The 18,455-nt window shown below is 38.4% G+C and overlaps 1 protein-coding gene across 6 annotated transcripts in view; it reads right to left on the reverse strand.

Annotated features, from left to right (window-relative positions):
- IWS1 (interacts with SUPT6H, CTD assembly factor 1) overlaps positions 1-14,534 on the reverse strand; it is a 39,070-nt gene extending 24,536 nt beyond the window's left edge. For 4 of the 6 annotated variants that reach the window (XR_004380908.1, XM_032843175.1, XM_032843174.1 and 1 more), the window contains exons 1-2: positions 14,372-14,534; positions 12,220-12,338 (exon numbers count right to left, since the gene is read on the reverse strand). Coding sequence is in view for 5 of the 6 variants with exons in the window: in XM_032843175.1 (XP_032699066.1) it covers positions 12,220-12,338; positions 14,372-14,414 (162 nt within the window). In the remaining variant the exon portion in view is untranslated. The remainder of the gene's footprint in view (positions 1-12,219; positions 12,339-14,371) is intronic. The other 2 variants (XM_032843178.1, XM_032843177.1) reach the window with 2 other exon arrangements.
- Positions 14,535-18,455: the final 3,921 nt, after the last annotated feature.

Genomic DNA, 18,455 nt, shown 5'->3' on the forward strand with positions numbered 1-18,455 from the left:
AAAACAAGCAACCATGGGGGCACCTGGGTAGCTTAGTAGGTTAAGCATCTGCCTTCAGCTCAGGTCATGATCCCAGAGTCCTGGGATCAAGTCCCTTGTCAGGCTCCCTGTGCTTCTCCCTCTCCCTTTTTCTCTCTCCTCTCCCCCAACCCCGGCTCCTGCTCTCAATCTCTCTCTCAAATAAATAAATAAATCTTTAAAAATAAATAAATAAGTAAACAAAATAAGCAACCATGACAAAGACATTACATATGGTCAGGACTGTGAAACTTAAGAATTCTCATCAATTTTTGAGGAGTTTCATTAAAACTGGGTATCTATTCATTATGTGTAATATGGTGAAGACAAAACGGTAAGAAATCACTGTAGTAAGAAAGTGCTAGTCAAGAGACTCAAGTTGGAGAATGCACTTAGGCAGTGACATCACAGAATTTAGGAAAGGAACATATTAAAAATCATACAGTTATGCTTAAAAGTTATCAAAACAATATTCAAAATTTTTAGGCTGGTTTCAACAATTGGTTTAAGTTGCAAACTTAAAAAATCCAAAATGCAGTTTTTGAAAAAGTCAGATATGAGCACAACAAATCAATTATAGAAACTGCCATTTAAATGCCATGTTCTTAGTAATTAAAAAAAAATCCCCTAATTGTTAATTGTCAGAGAAATTGACCACTGAGGTTTCTTAGAATTTTTTACAATGTCTATAAAGCCTCATACCTCCCTCTTACAATCATTCACCTTGTAGATACAAATAAATACTATTACCCATAATGAATCATTTGGTCATTTGGCTCAGCATACAAACAGAAACCACACTCCATATGGACCAGGGTCACAATACCCAAGCACAGAGAGGATTAACATCTAAAAATTCCAAAGTAAATAATAAAACTGACAGAAAGCAATAAATGTCAAATAGAAATCCTTGTAAAGAACCAAACTCAGGATACTTGTTTCTTCCTTAACCATTAGAAGAGTTGAACAAAACTGTTGAACTTGCATACTAACTTACCATTATAAATTGGCAAAACATTGAATACTAAGTCACAAAGTTAAATGCCATGAAGAAATTTCTACAGGAGATTTTTCAAAAACATGTTTCATTGGACCTTAGCTCTAAAAGATGTATCTGAAAACCTCATCTTGGGAGTTGTCAATACATGCCATCTTTACTAGCATATGAAAGAATCTAAGAAATCCAGCAACAGAATTACACAATACTATTACAGATAATGCTGCTTATCCAGTGTAGCTCCTGGAGTGGATTTTGAGAAACTCCAATTTTACAGCAAGCATAGACATAATAAAATGAAGCTATATATAAGTACCCATTGTCAAAAGATGGTTAAACTTAGGATCAGATAGTTAAAAACAAAAGCACTTCTGATGAGTAGAAGGAAGAGCAAACTGCACACAAAGCTTAAAAGTTCATAATGGGGGCGCGCCTGGGTGGCTCAGTGGGTTAAGCCTCTGCCTTCTGCTCAGGTCATGATCTCAGGGTTCTGGGATTGAGCCCCGCATCAGGCTCTCTGCTCAGCAGGGAGCCTGCTTCCCCCTCTCCCTCTGCTTGCCTCTCTGCCTCTTATGATCTCTCTCTGTCAAAAAAAAAAAAAAAGTTCATAAGAGTTCATAATAATGAAGCAAATTCCTACTCCTGCCTACTACCTCTCCAGATTCATTTCTGCCCTCTCTCTAATATCAACCCTATGCACTGCACTAGCAGTTCCCAAACTTCCTATGTGCATTAGAATCATCTGGGGAGCCACTGGTGAAAAAGCACCAGATATTAATCCAGTAAGTCTGAAGAAGAGGTCACAGAATCTGCATTTTGACATCTAATCCAAGTGATTCTAACCACACATTAAAATTCTACCGCAGACACATGCAACTACTTACTTCATTACCTCCATGCCTTTACAAATGTTTCTTTTGCCTCGAGTATCTTCCCCCCACCTTGTCCTTTTCAAACCTCAAAACTGGGCAAAATAGCCTCTTCCTAAAGGCTCTTCCATTTTCCTCTCTAGACAGAATGGATTGTGTGCAACTTAACATTAAGAGTTAACAACATAGACTCTAGAATCAGAAAGATCTTGGGTCCAAACCTTAGTTCAGCCACTTCCTATTCTGTCATCTAGGAAAATTTTCTTAACTTCTCTTAAGCCTCGGTGTTCTCAATCTCATGGAGTTAGGGATAGTACTAATACCTTAGAGGGATGTTTTGAGGATCAAATGAATGAAAAGTAGTTAGCACAGTGCCTGTGATCACCCAGTAGATGCTATTAGCCATTCAAAACAAAACACCTTATTATTAATTACAAAACATTAACCCTTCAAGACTCGGCTTAAACACATCATCTGAAAAGGCTGGGCTGATTAACCATTCCTTTCTTCATACCCCATAACATCTTGTACCTCTACCTTACTGAAAGGTGATGTGAAATACACTGACATTGAAATCAGAGACCACTTTTTAAAAAATTTTATCTTTTACATTTAGTATATAGAAGACACTTAAATTCACCAAAATGAAATAGAACGCCATAAGACAATGCTTAACAGAAAAGAACACAAAATAATGTTTTTCTCCTCAACCTGGCAGGCTCAATGACAAAGCCTGAAACCTAACACAAAGAAAAGAAAATGTAGATGGAACCAAAGAACTGGTAAGAAATAGGGTAAACAAGGACAGCAGTACCAAAAAGAATATTCTAGCTGCTCTGATGTACTCTCCTTAAAAATACTTTCCTTGGTGGAAAGATCCAAACAAGAGTAGCCTGCCACCTTTATGAAATTCAAAATGAGGCTGGGTTAATAGGACTGTCCCCAACTTCAAGAGCAGATGGATGTGCCCATTATGCTTTGCCTACAATTAGAAAACAATGAGAAGCCAGGCTCCATTTACAAACAACCTCTACATCAATAGTCCCACATACTATTTTCTTGTGTGAGACCCTCTTCTACCTTCTTCACAGATGAAATCTACAGACTTCTGGATTTTAAAATACACATTTCCTTCAATATATTTTCCATGGAACAAAAGCCAGCTGACCATTAACCACAAAGCCAATTTCATGCTGTCCAAGAAAATATTAAAGTAAAGCAACAAAAATTAGAACTGGCAACTAGTAATAACGAGATCACATTTGTACTCAAACTGCTTTATTAAAAATGTGTGGCTTTGGTGATAACTACTGAAAAATATTTTTTAAAAAAATTTTCCTCTTTTCACTATCTGCCTGACCACAAAAGTTATGTGAAGATTCTGATTTTTCAACATGCTCTACAAAGAACAAATACATTTCATGAAAATTCCACTGATGTTTATATGTATATCCCTTTTAGGAACCTAGTCAAAAAGATGTTAGTAAGTCATAGTTTAATTCTATCACACATCTGAAGAAGAATTAATACTAATCCTTCTCAAATTCTTTTAAAAATCAGAAGAGAGGGCTGAGGGAATACTTCCAAACTCATTTTATGAAGCCATCATTACCCAGATAACAAAACCAGACAAAGATACAACAAGAAAAGAAAATTATTGGGCAATATTTCTGATGAACAAAGGTCAAAAATCCTGAACAAAACATTATTAAACCAAATTCAGCAGTACACCATGGCTAAATGGTATTTATTCCAGTAATGCAAGGTAAGCTCAACAAATCAACCAACGCTTTATACCACATTAACAAAATGAAAGCTAAAAATTATATGATCATCTCAACAGATTCAGAAAAAGCATTTGACACAATCCAACATCCATTTCTGATAAAAAAAAATAAAACTTCTCAACAAACTGGTAAAGAGGGAACATATCTTGGTATAATAAAGGCCATATGTGACAAGCCCATAGATGACATCATAGTCAATGGGGAGAGGTGAAAGCGTTTCCTCTAAGATCAGGAACGAGACAAGGATGCCCATTCTCAACACTTTTTTTCAACACAGTGGTGGCAGTCCTAGCCACAGTGATTAGGCAAGAAAAAAATGAATAAAAAGCATCCAAATCAGGGAGGAAGAAGTAAAACTGTAATTATTTGTAGATGTCATGTCATACACAGAAGACCACCAAAAACTGTTAGAACTAATCATTGAGTTCAATAGTTTCAGGACACAAAATCAATATAAAAAAATCTGTTGCATTTTTATACACTAACAACAAAACTTTAAAAAAAGAAAATAATCTCATTTTAATATCAAAAAGAATAAAATACTTAAGAATAAACTTAACCAAGGAGGTGAAAGAGAACAGTCCAAGATGGCATAAGAGTAGGAGACCTCAGTTTCATCTGGTCCCAGGAATTCAGTTAGATAACTATCAAATCATTCTGAACACCTGTGAACTCAACTGGAAAGCTAAGAAAAGAATAGCTGCAACTCTACAAATAGAAAAGCAACCACTTTCTGCAAGGTAGGAGGTGCGGAAAAGTGAATCCTAAGCGATATATGGGAAGATAAATTATGCGGATGGGGGGCCTCTGTAAGTGGCTACCCAAAAGTGATATAGCAGTGGTGCGCAAAATCAGAACTTTCATAAGTCCGCTCTGGTAAGGGACTTCCCTGCCTGAAAGCTGCTCAGGTGGCGAAGATTACAGTTAGTCTATCCTTTTATTGTATTTAACTTTATTTTTGTACATATGTAAGCTTTTCTTTACAATTTCGGGATCTAGTTTTCTTTCTTTCTTTCTTCCAAAGATTTTTATTTATTTATTTGACAGGGAGAGATACAGTGATAAAGGGAACACAAACAGGAGAGTGGGAGAGAGAGAAGCAGGCTCCCCGAAGAGCAGGACCCTGGGATCATGACCGGAGCAGAAGGCAGACACTTAACAACTGAGGCACCCAGGCACCCCTGGGATCTAGTTTTCCAACAAACAGAACAAAATATCCAGGATCCAGTGTATTGCTCTATTCTGTTCACATGGCTGATTATATTCTCTTTTATTTATTTTATATTCATTCATTCATTCATTCATTCATTAATTTCCAGTTTCAGGTCTCTTCTGATTTGTTTAGGGTATATGTCTCTGGGGTTGTTGTTGCCATTTTAGGACTTTGTTCTCTTGCTCATCCAATCTTCTCTGGACAGAATGACAAGACAGAAAAACTCACCTCAAAAAAGAGAACAATAGCAGTACTGAATGCCAGGGACCTAATCAGTCTAGATAAAAGTAAGATGTTGGAACTAGAGTTCAGAATGATTACAAAGATACTAGCTGGGCTTAAAAAAGGCACAAAAGACACTACGGAATCCCTTTCTGGAGAAATAAAAGAACGAAAATCTAATCAAGTAGAAATAAAGGCTATTAATGAGATTTAATAAAAATGGAGGCTCTTGCTAAGATAAATAAGGCAGATGAGACAATTAGTGATAAAGACGTCCAAATGATGGCGAATAAAGCAGCTGAGAAAAAGAGAGATAAACTACTGGATCACGAAAAGGACAGAATTCAAGAGATAAGCCATGCCATAAAGCTAAACAATATTAGAATAATTGGGATCTCAGAAGAGGAAAGAAACAGAGGGGCAGAAGATGTATTGGAACAAATTATAGCAGAGAACTTCCCTAATCTGGTGAAGGAAATAGGCATTCAAGTCCAGGAGACAGAGAGAACTTGCCCCCCACCCGCCAAATCAACAAAAATTGGTCAGTACCTTGACATATAATAAAAAACTGACATAATAAATTGACATAATAAAAAGTGAAACTTGCAAACCTCAGAGACAAAAAGAAAATCCTGAAAGCAGCTCAGGACAAGAGGTCCATAACCAACAAGGGTAGAAACATTACGCTGGCAGCAGACCTAGGCCAGAGACCTGGCAGGCTAAAAAGGACTGGCATGATTCAGGGTACTAAATGAGAAAAATTTTCAGGGTACTAAATGAGAAAACATTCAGGGTACTAAATAAGAAAAATATGCAGCCAAGAATACTTTATCCAGCAAGGAAGGATTTCATCCAAAACAGGAGAGATAAAAAGCTTCCAGGACAAACAGAAACTAAAGGAATTTGTGATCACTAAGCCAGCCATGCAAGTAATATTAAAAGGGATCCTTTGGGGAGCCTGGGGGGCTCAGTGGGTTAAGCCTCTGCCCTCAGCTCAGGTCATGGTCTCAGGGTCCTGGGATCGAACCCTGCATCAGGTTCTCTGCTCAGCAGGGAGCCTGCTTCCCCTATCTCTGCCTGCCTCTCTGCCTACTTGTGATCTCTATCAAATAAATTTAAAAAAAATCTTTAAAAAGTAAAAAGGGATCCTTTAAGAGAAGAAAGCGTCCAAAGGCAACATAGGCCAGAAAGAAACAGAAACAACATACAGAAACAGTAACTTTACAGGTATTAATACAATGGCCCTAAATTCACATCTTTCAACAGTTAATCTGAATGTAAATGGACTAAATTTCCCAATCAAAAGACACAGGGTAAGTAAGGCCCATTTATATGCTATCTGCAAGAGACTCATTTTAGACCCAGATTTAAAGTGAGGGAGTGGAAAACAATTTATCATGCCAATGGTCATCAAAAGAAAGCTGGATTGGCAATCCTTATGTCAGACAAATTAGATTTTAAACCAAAGACTGGAATAAGAGATAAGACTATAGAAAACACACATTAAAATGGCAGACTGCAACTCTTACCAAAACATCAGATTGTGAATGGATTAAACAAGTCAATCAAGAGAGGGAAACCAGAGGGGCTCTTGGGTAGCTCAGTCGGTTAACATCCGACTTCTGATTTCAGCTCAGGTCATGATCTCAGGGTTGTAAGACTGAGCCCTGCTTTGGGCTCTGCACTGTGCCTGAAGCCTGCTCAAGATTCTCTCTCTCCTTCTCCCTCTGCCTCTCCCCACTCAAAAAGAGACAGAAATCAGATTAAAAAAATATATATCCAACGATACGTTGACTACAGGAGACACACTGTGGCTTCAAAGGCAGATTATATATTCTTCTCAACTGCACATGAAACATTCTTCAGGACAGACCATACACTAAGCCTAAAAACAAACCTCAATAAATTTAAAACAACAGATATTATACAAAGCATATTCTCAGACCATAATGCAATTAATTAGAATAGGAAAAATGGTAACAATCTGAATATGAAATTAATAACAGAATTCCACTTGCTAAGCATCAAAGAGAAAAACATAGGAATAAATTTAAAATACAAATGCAGCATTTGTACACTGAAAATTACAATGCATGGTTGAAAGAAACTGAAGATCTAAATAAATGAATAAATACCCTATATTCATGAATCAATAGCTTTGCATTCTTAAGATGATGACACTACCCAAACTCATCTATAGATTCACTGCAGTCCCTTCAAGGACCCCAGCTAACTTCCTTGTAGGAATGGACAAGGTGATTCTAAAATATGTACGTAGTTGCAAGGGACCCAGAAGAGGTAAAACAATGTTGAAAAAGAACAGAGCAGCATTCACACTCCTTAATATCAAAACTTACTCAAGGTACTATGGCACTGGTGTAAATACAGACACAAACAGGAATCAATTAGAACAGAGAATACAGAAATAAACCATTACATCTATGTCCAACTGATTTCTGACAAGGGGCCAAGACCATTCAATGAGGAAAGAAAAATCTCTTCAACAAATGGTGCTGACACAACTAGATATCCACAAACAAAAGAATGGAACTGGACCCTTACCAGTTTTATTACCTCACAGTATATATAAAAATTAACCCAAAATGAGCCCCAAAAATCTAAATATAAGAGCTAAAATGATGAAACTCTTAAAATAAAACACAGGGGTAAATCTTCATGACCTTGGATTTGGTGAGGAATTCTTAGACATGCCACTAAAAGTACAAACAACAAAAGAAAAAATAGATAAATTGAACTTCATTAAAATTAGAAACTTTTTTGTGTCAAAAAGTCATTAAAGTCAAAAGATAACTCATGTAATAGGAGAAAATATTTGCAAATCAGTCATCTACTAAGGGACTTGTAGTCATACTATTTAAAGCACTCTTAAGTCTATAAGAAAGACAAATTGTCCAATTAAAAAATGAACAAGGAAAAAAAAAATGAACAAGGGATCTGAATGGACATTTCTCCCAAGAAGTTAAACAGATGGCCAATACCTACATAAGTGTAACAAACATCATTACTCATCAGGGAAATGCAAATCAAAACCATAACGAGATACTACTGCATACCCACTAAGATGTTTATGATCAAAGAGTCAGGTAATAACAAGAGTTGGTAAGGATATAGAGAAGTCAGAACCTTCATATACCACTAGTGGGAATGTAAAATGATACAGCCACTGTGGAAAACAGCCTGAGAGTTCCTCAAACATTTAAATTAATGTTACTGGGACGCCTGGATGGCTCAGTGGGTTAAGCCTCTGCCTTTGGCTCAGATCATGATCTCAGGGTCCTGGGATCCAGCCACGCATCCAGCAGGGAGTCTGCTCCCCCCCAACCCCCCGCCTGCCTCTCTGCCTACCTGTGATCTCTGTCGAATAAATAAAGAAAAATCTTTAAAAAAAAAAAAAAAAGAATAATGTTACCATATGAGCCAGTAACTCCACTCCTAGGCACATACCCAAGAGAAGTAACACACAACAACTTCTATGTAAATGTTTATAGAAGCATTTCTTACAACAGCCAAAAGGTAAAAATTTAAATGTTCATCAATTGACAAATGGATAAACAAATGTAGTTTATCCGTACAATGGAATATTACCACAAAAAAGAAATAAGTACCAATATATGCTACAACATACATGGGTATGATGTATACATATATCCAACATACACGGTTTACAATGAATAAACCTTGAAAACATTAAGTGAAAGAACCAGTCACAAGTGACCACATATTATGTAATTCCATTCATATGGAATGTGCAGAAGGATGGGAAGAGGGAGGGGTGTGAGTGATAAGCAGGTTAATAGCTAAAAGGTCTCTTTTTGAAGTGACGAAAATATTCTAAAATTGACTATGGTGACTACTGTGAATATACTAAAGACAACTGAACTGCACATTTTAAATGGGCGAATCGTTGGGCATGCAAATTTATCTCAATAAAGCGGTTTTTAAAAAAAAAGACAAGTGATAATTTTCAAGATCAGATGATGGAGAAAAGTCCATAATGAACAAAATATCAAGATTTTAAAAATACGGTATTATTTTTCCTTTTGTCTCAGGCTCCAATATGGACCAGCAAAGCACTGTTAACTTATCTTGACGTTCATTATCTTATATTTTTAAATTAATTTTAAATTAATTTTAAAAATATTACCTTGAGTTTTTCAAAACTTTCCTTAGAGCTCTAAACAAACATAGAGTGAATACCATATGTGAAATGAATTTTTTCAAAAACCAGCCTAAAATCTAAAATGCAAATGGGAAAAACCTTTTTGTACTATTGGAGAACCATGTTTTGAGTTCCATCTTGTGGCAGGCAAAATAATGCCTCTCCAAAAGATGTCTACATCCTAATCCCCGAACTTGTGCTTGTTAACTTTACGTGCAAAAGGGGCTATACAGATGTAATTAAGGAACCTGAGATAAGGAGATTTTCCTGGATTATTTGAGTAGGCCTAATATAACTATAAAGGTCCTTAGAAAAGGGAGGCAGGAGGGTCAGAGAGAGATGTAGATGTGACCGCAGAGGTCAGAGAGATTTGAAGATGTTACAGTACAGACACCGATGATGAAGGAACCACAAGCCAATGAATGCAACTGATCTACAGAGCTGGAGAAGGCAAAGAAATGGATTCTCCCTTAGAGAAGAAACATGGCCCTGGTAATACCTTAATTTTAGCCCATTAACCCCCTGAGACCCATTTTAGCCTTCTGGTCTCCAGAATTATAAATCTCTTTTAAGCCACTAGATCCGTGTCAAATTGTTATGGCAGCAATAGGAAACTAATACATATATTTTTTAGGTTTTGGGCCTGTCATCTCCATTGTTCAGTTTAATACAATGGTACTCTTCTAACATCCCACTGTCTTCTAGAAAATATTTTTCATATGAAAATGATCCAAAAGAAGCCACTTCCAAAGAATCCACTTTCAAGAGCCAAAGGAGCATAAATGCAGAACTCAACAATTAATAAGGGTAAAATTGGCACTCTCAAACTATAACCTAGTAGTTTAAAAAATTTGGATAATCCTCCTGAAAGGGATTATCTATGAAAAGAACAAGAATACATTCACTGCAGACTTCATTTTTAATACCTAAACACTCTAAAGGTCAAAAGTCACGAAAGTGTTGAACAATTAATGGTGCATTCATTTTAAGAAATATCATATTAAGCCTTAAAAATTATGCTTAGTGAGAATCCTTAATGACACAGGGAAATTCTTAGGTACAATCTTAAGTGAACAGATAAAAAGTATTATATAAATACAAAATATATACAGTAAAATCTCAAGTAACTTAAAATGTACACACATTACATATATGAGAAAATAAAAATGCAGGACAAATAATATAAAAAGTTAACAGTCATTTCTGTGATAACAGTATGCTGATTTTAATTTTCTTCTATAAGTTTTTAATAGTTTCCAAATTTTTAGCATGCACATTTATTTATTTAGAATCCACCTCATTACAAAAAAGTAGTTGAAGATACCTAAAGGTAAGCCTACATTACATTTACAATTGAATGGAATTTACATTACATGAAGATACCTAAAGGTAAGCCTACATTACATTTACAATTGAATGATGAAGCCCTGAGTCAATCATCTTATCCTACTTTCCAAAGCGGAAATTTTAATAAAGCCCTACACACTAATAAACTGTAATAAGGTTTACACTATGAGATAATTTCTATCTATTGGTTATTATTAGGATTTAGTCTAAATACTTAAGAGCATACCAAAAACTGAGTGGCATCAAAATAACTAAAAGATAAGCCTTTCTCCCAGTTCATTTAGCCTCCAATCTCATGTGCCCTCTACTTACTCCCCTCTTGCCACACTCCTTGGTGTTCCTTGAACAAACTAAGTACAAGCACACTATAGGGTCTTTGCCTGGGATAATGTGTGTGTATGTGTGTGTCTGTGTGTGCTCCTCTACACATCCACATGGCTATTCCTTTACCTCCCTTCATGTCTTGATCAAAAGTCACTTTCTTAATAAAGTCTATGTGTACCTTCCTATTTAACAGAGCCTGCCCTCTAGTCTGTCACCCTCCGTCCTTCCTAACTTTCTTCTTTCTGCACAGCAATTATCTCCTAACAAACTACACAATTTTTAAAAAATACTGTTTAATGTCTTTCACCTCCTTATGAAAAATAAATCATAAGAAGAGAAGCATTTTGGTGATGGTGAGACCTCATTTAGTCCTGGATACTTCAAAAGAACCTGACACATAGCAGATGCTCAATAAATATTTGCTGGATGTCTAAGTACACTCATGACATATCTAAGGACAAAATCAATAACACAATCTCTAGTAATTGTATCTACTACTTAAAATCAGACAATCTTCTGTTCCTGTGTAATCAAACAAAATATATGGCACATGAATTTCTTAAAAGAAAATCTCATCATCTTTATCATTCCTATGGGTTTCAGTTTAACAAAAACGTATACCTGAATTATTCAAAAATGTCCCAATTTTATTTTGTTAACACTGTGTAGTACAGACTGTGTAACCAGGGAAGCAAATTAAATAGTTTTTAAAATATTTATTAGGCCAAATATGTTGAAATGCTGTATACAAGATCCAACACTACTCTGTATTATTAATTAAAAACAGCTTTTAAAATTCTATTTGGTGTCATTACATATACTATATACACTGGACAGTTCATACTGAGAAAGTCAAATCCTGATAAGAATTCTGGTAAGTGATAAATCCCATAACTTTCTATCCTAATTGATATTTCTTCAGCTTGCAAATGCTCATTGCCTCTTTCAGACATTATTTTGGGAATGGGGAGGTCTACTCAAATACCAAAAGGCCTGGCCCATTTTGTGAATCAGTATGAACGTATGAGAACTGTCTACTATTTGAAGAGGGCCCCAATCTGAAATTCTTTCCCTGTGATTTCCTAAGAAACCAGGCTATCCCTGTTTATTTTTTAAAGCAGTTCTCTATTTAAATTTAAAATCTTTTACTCCCAGGGTTTGAAGCCTATACCATGTGACAGGATCTCTACAACTCCTAAATAAAAACATGTCTCACAGAATGCAAGGGAAAAGCCTCCCCAAAGATGTTGTTTAGCCAATACCTCTGAATGACGTTCTACACTTCCAGTGTCTGATCCAGAGTGTTGCTCATTTACATCATCCTCAACGTCTGACCCTGAATCCCGTTCATCCTGTACTGGGGTAGCGCCACCATCATCTGCTTAAAAATAAAACAAAAACCCACTTAAGGTGTAAGATGGATGACACCTACAACTGAAATGAACACAATGAATCAAGAATAATGTAAGAGCAAAGGTTACCACTGATGAAGCATGACTAATGATGCTAATGTCGTGAATAAGACAACACTATAATGCTTATATATAAATACCAACAATCAGAACACGTATTATGACATATGTGGCAGCAAAAAATACGTCATAAACGAAATGTGAAGCTTAAGAAACATCACTAAGGATCCAATCAACAACCTCTAAATAATAGTGTGCTCTTTAGCTACTTCAACCTTATGTTAAAACCTGAGTCTCTTCTCTCCACAGAATTTACTTACCACCTTCTAATGTACTACATGACTTACCAAGTTATTTGTTTAATATGGGTCTTTCCTCACTTGAATGAAAGGGCCAAAAGAGCAAGGATTTTGGTTCACTGCTGATTCCCTGGAGCCCAGAACAGTGCCTGGTACAGCACAGTAAATATTTGTTTATGAATGCAGAGCACAAGAACTCCAGTACAGAAATAGTATAAGTTCCTTAAAGTAAAGCATACACTGCACTGTTACAAAATAGTAAAATTGAATTGCTACCTACCTTTAACAGATACTTTAAAAATATAAAGTAAAATTGTATTGTGAGAGGGATTTAGGGCTGTTGGAGGATATGGGAAGACTTGGTTAGAAGTTTAATAAAAATAAACGAAATTTTAAAAATGAAGCAGGCAACTACAGGAAAACCAAAAAGTTTAAGAATGAAATCACTATCATACTAAGGAGCTACTCTACTCAGCTGAGAAGTAAAGAATATTTATACAGTCAAATTAAAAGTAATTTTGAAATGTAACAAATAATTATGCTGCAACAGTAAGAGTATGGGGGGGGGGGAAGGGCACATAAGAGGCTAAAATCCTGTCCTAACACAAAGGGAATCATTACGGAATGCCTAAAAATATGCAACAAGAGCATAAATTAAGAATATGAAAGTAAATATAAAAAAACCGCAAAAAGAATGAAAAGTCAGGGAACTGTTACTTTTTCAAGTCTTCCAGCACTTAACCCATAGACATATATTACATACAATTATTTATTTGAAAAATAATTTAATAATTTAGAAAGAACTGAAAACTGTTGAAAATATCAAGCAAACATTCTAGGCGAAACAGCAGGGCATGCCTGGAAACGCGTTCTGTAGTTATCACTATTCGCTATCATATAGCGAATCGAAGGGAACTCAAAACAGAAAAGAGATTAACATTCAGACATTTAGGCACTCCTGACAGGTAACACTTCACGGGACTAGGACACAAAGTGAAAGGAAACGGTAAAGTTCTTCCCCACTAGGACACGACTTATTCGTCCTTGTATCTCCGGTGCCTAGTACAGTGTTAGGAGGGGGCGCTCAGTGTTTACTGAACAAACAGGAAACAAAGAAGATCAAACTTCAGTGAGGAGAAAGAGGAAAGGTCTCAAGGTAAAGGAAAAGTACAAAATCACCAATAAGTACCAGAAGTACACGGCTTACTCTAAAATATTTATACAACTCAAACGAGGGTCCTACGTTTTCTTTACTAGGAAACCACTGTTGCAGGCGAGATTAAACCATCCCCAACCCCGTGTGAAAGGTCTAGGAAAGATCCCGCACCCCCTACTGAACCGCTCCCTTGAATTCTCGCAAAAGACTCGCACTACAGGAAAAAAGAAAAAAAAAAATCCGTAACAGGAGAGACCTTCCCTAGGACTTTTGCACATAGAAGCGCTTAATACATGAAGTGGTTTCCCAGTTTCAGCAAAAAACTTGCCAATTCAGAAGACAGCTCTCGGTCTAGAATCCCCTCTCCAAGGTTCTAACTTCCGGGCCGCAGCGGGTCGGCGGGCTCTTCGCGCGCCGCTTCACAGCCCACGACGGACCAAGTCGGGGGAGGAAACGTCTCTGGGGCCTCTTTCCCCTACCCGGCGAGGGTGAGAGGCCAAGCCCCACTGAATAACTGCTCCGCCCCCAAGCCCTGTCCCCCAAGTCCCTGCCCCACCTGACTGGTCGCCGCTGAAATATTCCGAATCCATGGCAGGCGGGCTCTCGGCGGGGAGTGTCCGCGCCCCGCGCCGCCCCCGTCACCACCTTCCTGGCGATGTGACCCCCGATGGCGCGGCCCGATGCTCAGGGGCTCCCGCTCGACTAGAGGGTTTCGGGGGTGCGTAGCATAAAACGGCAGCAGCGGCGGGCACAAACACTTCGACCTAAAAGCCCCGGCACAAGAAGCTGTACCAGGTAGGCGGGAAGGCGTGTAGATCCGCGCTCTACTTCCCAGAAGCACCTCTGAGGCCAAAATGGCGTCTGCCCACGACCCTCAAAGGAATGCAGCGCGCAGGCGCTGTTTCCTATCATCTGGCCAATCAGAAGATGCAACGGTAATGACGCACAGCGTGGCCGGAAAGAGACTACTGGGTAAATTGAGCGGGAGCTCCTGCTTCAGTTAAATACTTAACTTTGGAGGAGCCAGTTATGTTCCCCACGGAGATTATAACGTTAATTTATTGGTTCTCTGCCCGTGCTCCTTGTTTGAGAATCTTCTTGAGTTATGCTTCTGGAAGATGAAGACGCGCTACAACTACATTTTCACTATAGGGCAAATTAAGTATGCTTCCCGTCATGCAGCGAGGCGCTTGATTCCCGCCCTTAGTACGGGACGGAAGTGGTGCACTGCTCTCTGGGACTTGTAGTTCGAAGTTTCAGCAACTGTGGAGCGCTTGTAACTGGCGTGCTTTGATTGAAAGAGCTTCCTTTCAAGGCATTTTTCTTCCTTTTTTATCGTCTAAAAATAACAACTTGAAGCGCCTGGGTGAATAGTGGGTTAAGGGTTATACTTTTTCGGCTCAGGTCTTGAAAGGTGAGTTCAAGCCCCACCTTGGGGCTGTGAGTTCACGCCTCAGCATGGAACCTGCTTAAAAATAATGATGACTTAACTCCCATCTTAAGAAGCCATTTGGTCAGTAATACGAAGTACAAGTTTCTACTTCCAAAGGGGCCCCCTGATGAAAAACATTATTAAACTTTACTTGAGCCCCATGCTCTTGGTGAAGAGCAATGGCTAAGAAACCTCCTGACCTATCAGGTATCTTTGAAGGGCTCTCTGTAAAGAACCACCCTCCCGCCTAAATAAAACTCATTCTCCATCTTTCATGGCCCTTTTGTTAGCCTGTAACAAGACCAGGCAAAGAAAATCTTTCCATTGTGTCTGAGCCTGCTTCTAAGGGCCACTCTGACCCTGCAACTTCCTGTTCTTTGTTTCATGAATTATTGGCTGAGATTAAAGTCTGCCCTCCACACTGAGAAGCTAGACACAGATAAACATTTTCTGTTCACCTGACTGAAACTTCTGATTGCAAATCTCCCACTTTTCTCCCTATGAAAGTCTAAGGCAAAAAACAATCTGGGTAGGCACTCTGATCATATTTGGAGTGCTCTCCCTATTACAATCCCTATTACAATCTAAATAAAATCCATTTCCTTACTTGTTTGCTTTCGTCTCAGAGTGGAAAATGTTCTTGCCTTTTGATTAGAGGAGGGCCAGTAGAGGTAAACAAAGATTCCCCAGCATGTATAGACCTGCATACATTGGGCCTTTTGTTAGCAAAACATAGACTGGATTTCTAGGTATGTCTAGCCTGTTGTAAGGCCTAATTTAGTGCCCTGGAAAGTCCACCTCCTACCTTGGGCTTGAGAGACGTGGATTCTCTGATGCCATCTCTGCTGTAAATTCTCAAAGCGCCCTTAGTCAAGACACATCCTTGCTTTGATATTCCTTGAACCCTTTCTTAGCCAGTCAGAATATGCTGGCAGAACCCAGTTCTGGGTTCCAGAAATCGACATGGGAAGGGAAGGAAGAGAGAGGGGTGGTTTCTCTCTAGAAATTCTCATTTTCTTATAAGACAGTTCACTCCTTTCCCCAGTAATAGAAACAGTTTTGAAATCTAAGCCTGCCCCTACAATGGGAATATTACAAGAATCCTAAGAACAAGGAATTAACAGTGTCTGAAACCAAAGATATAAAAATAAAGTATTAACTTCCTTTCACTTGAGAAAGGAGACCCTAGGATCTAAGCTTTCTTCCAAAGAGAGTGGGTGAGAGTATACCTGTGTAAGTTAGGCAAGATGAATAGAGGAGAAGTCCATGAAGATGTTCAGTGGATGGGAACCCAGTGGAAATCCTGCCATAAAGAGGTTGTAATTTCACAGGAGGGACAGGACCAACAGCCATGAAAGTGATTGGGCTAAACAATGCAATTGCAAGAAGATAATTACTGAATTTTAACATAAAGATTCTAACTGTTCCAGTGGTTTAAAGAATGGAGCGAGAGAAGGCAACTGAACATGCAGCAATGTGCTGAGATCCTGAAGGCTGTAAAGAAGCATCAGATCTAGTTTTTGTACTCAGGAAGCCAACAATGTATTTAGAAAAACAGGACACACTTTTTGAATTAAACAGAGTCTTAAGTTAAAGCAGTATGCTTGTCAATGCAAATACAGGTCCCTGAGAGTTCCCCAGAACCTTTTCACCAACTGACTGTCCCTTAGACCCCCAATAGAGAAATGCTAGAGCAGCACAGGTGTGTCTTTCTGAGTCTCAGCTGCCTTACTTTTAGAAAAAGATTTTATTTTTATTTGAAAGAGAGAGAGAGAGCATGAGGTTAATGGCGGCAGGGAGGTCAGAAGGAGAAGCAGATGCTCCACCTATCAGGGAGCCCAATGCAGGCTCAATCCTGGGACTCCAGGATCATGGCCTGAGTCAAAGGCAGTTGTTTTACCAACTGAGCCACTCAGCCACCCCATTAGCTACCTTGCATTTTAAGGACTGGCATCTCTCCAATCTCCATGCCCCACTCCAGCCCCAGCACAGTTGGTCCATGCCAGTGGTAGTGGAAAGGCACCCAAAAGGGAGGCTTTTTTTTTACCCGCAAAAGATACTAAGGACAGAGAAGAGATGAAGGGAGGGAGGGCTTGCAGCAGTTCACTTTTCCCCTTAACGGATAACCCAAAGACGGTTCCCTAAGTGAATACAAGATTTATTCAGCCAGTCTGAGAGACTGTACCTTGCCAAAAATGTGTCAGGAATGAGAGGTCACAGCATACCAGGAAAAACCTGGCACGGGCAGAGCTGCAACCTGAGGCTCAGAGATCTGGGTTCTGGGCCAATCTCTGGGCTTATTGGGCTTGCTGAGCTGGGACGAGCTACTGGCCTCCTATATGAGTCTCAGTTTCCCTGTATGTCAAATGAGAGTGTTGAATCAGAAGATTTGAAGGCTCCTTAGTTTCATTATTCTGTATCAGAGAAGTCCAGGCTCCAAAGTCTGACCCTCCTTCTTACGCTTGAGCCACTAGGGGGCCCTGCTAGTGAAAAAAAACAAATGGAACAAGTATGTCCTAAGGCTGCACCCCTGGCTCTTCCTCACACACACCAGCCTCACAAGTCACTGGGATACATGAAAGATTTGTCCTGACTGGCTGTTTGTAACACTGAAAACTGAAACTCACTCTAAATCCATTAATAGTGGATAATCAATCACTGAATAACAGTTTCATGGCATAGAACACTAATATAACTGAAGTGAATCTTTAGCTCTCACATGGATATCCAGATTAAGTAGAAAAAAGTACTTACAGAGTACTATAAATGGTATAACTTTATTTATGTGAACAACTAAAACAGCATACAAAACTCAAACTAACAATTCCTTAGTAAATATGGTGAGAAAAGGACTTTCTAACAAAGGTTGAAAAGCCAAAAGCCATAAAAAACCGAAACATTTGACATTAAAATAAAAACTTAAAAAAAAAAAGAAATGAAAACTTAAATGTGTGCGTGGCAAAACCAATACATTATTAGCCCAACCAAAATATAAATGATTAAGAAAATTTTTTTTTCAATTCATATTAGAAACCAAGGACTAATCTCCCTAGAGAAGACTATAGAAGAAATCAATAAGAAGATTAATAACTCAGGCGCCTGGGTGGCTCAGTTGGTTAAACGGCTGCCTTCAGCTCAGGTCATGATTTCAGGGTCCTGCGACTGAACCCTGTGTAGGGCTCCCTGCTCCTTGGGAAGC

Source organism: Lontra canadensis, unplaced genomic scaffold (genome assembly GCF_010015895.1).
Source record: "Lontra canadensis isolate GAN:19392208 unplaced genomic scaffold, GSC_riverotter_1.0 scaffold136, whole genome shotgun sequence".
NCBI lineage: Eukaryota > Metazoa > Chordata > Mammalia > Carnivora > Mustelidae > Lontra > Lontra canadensis.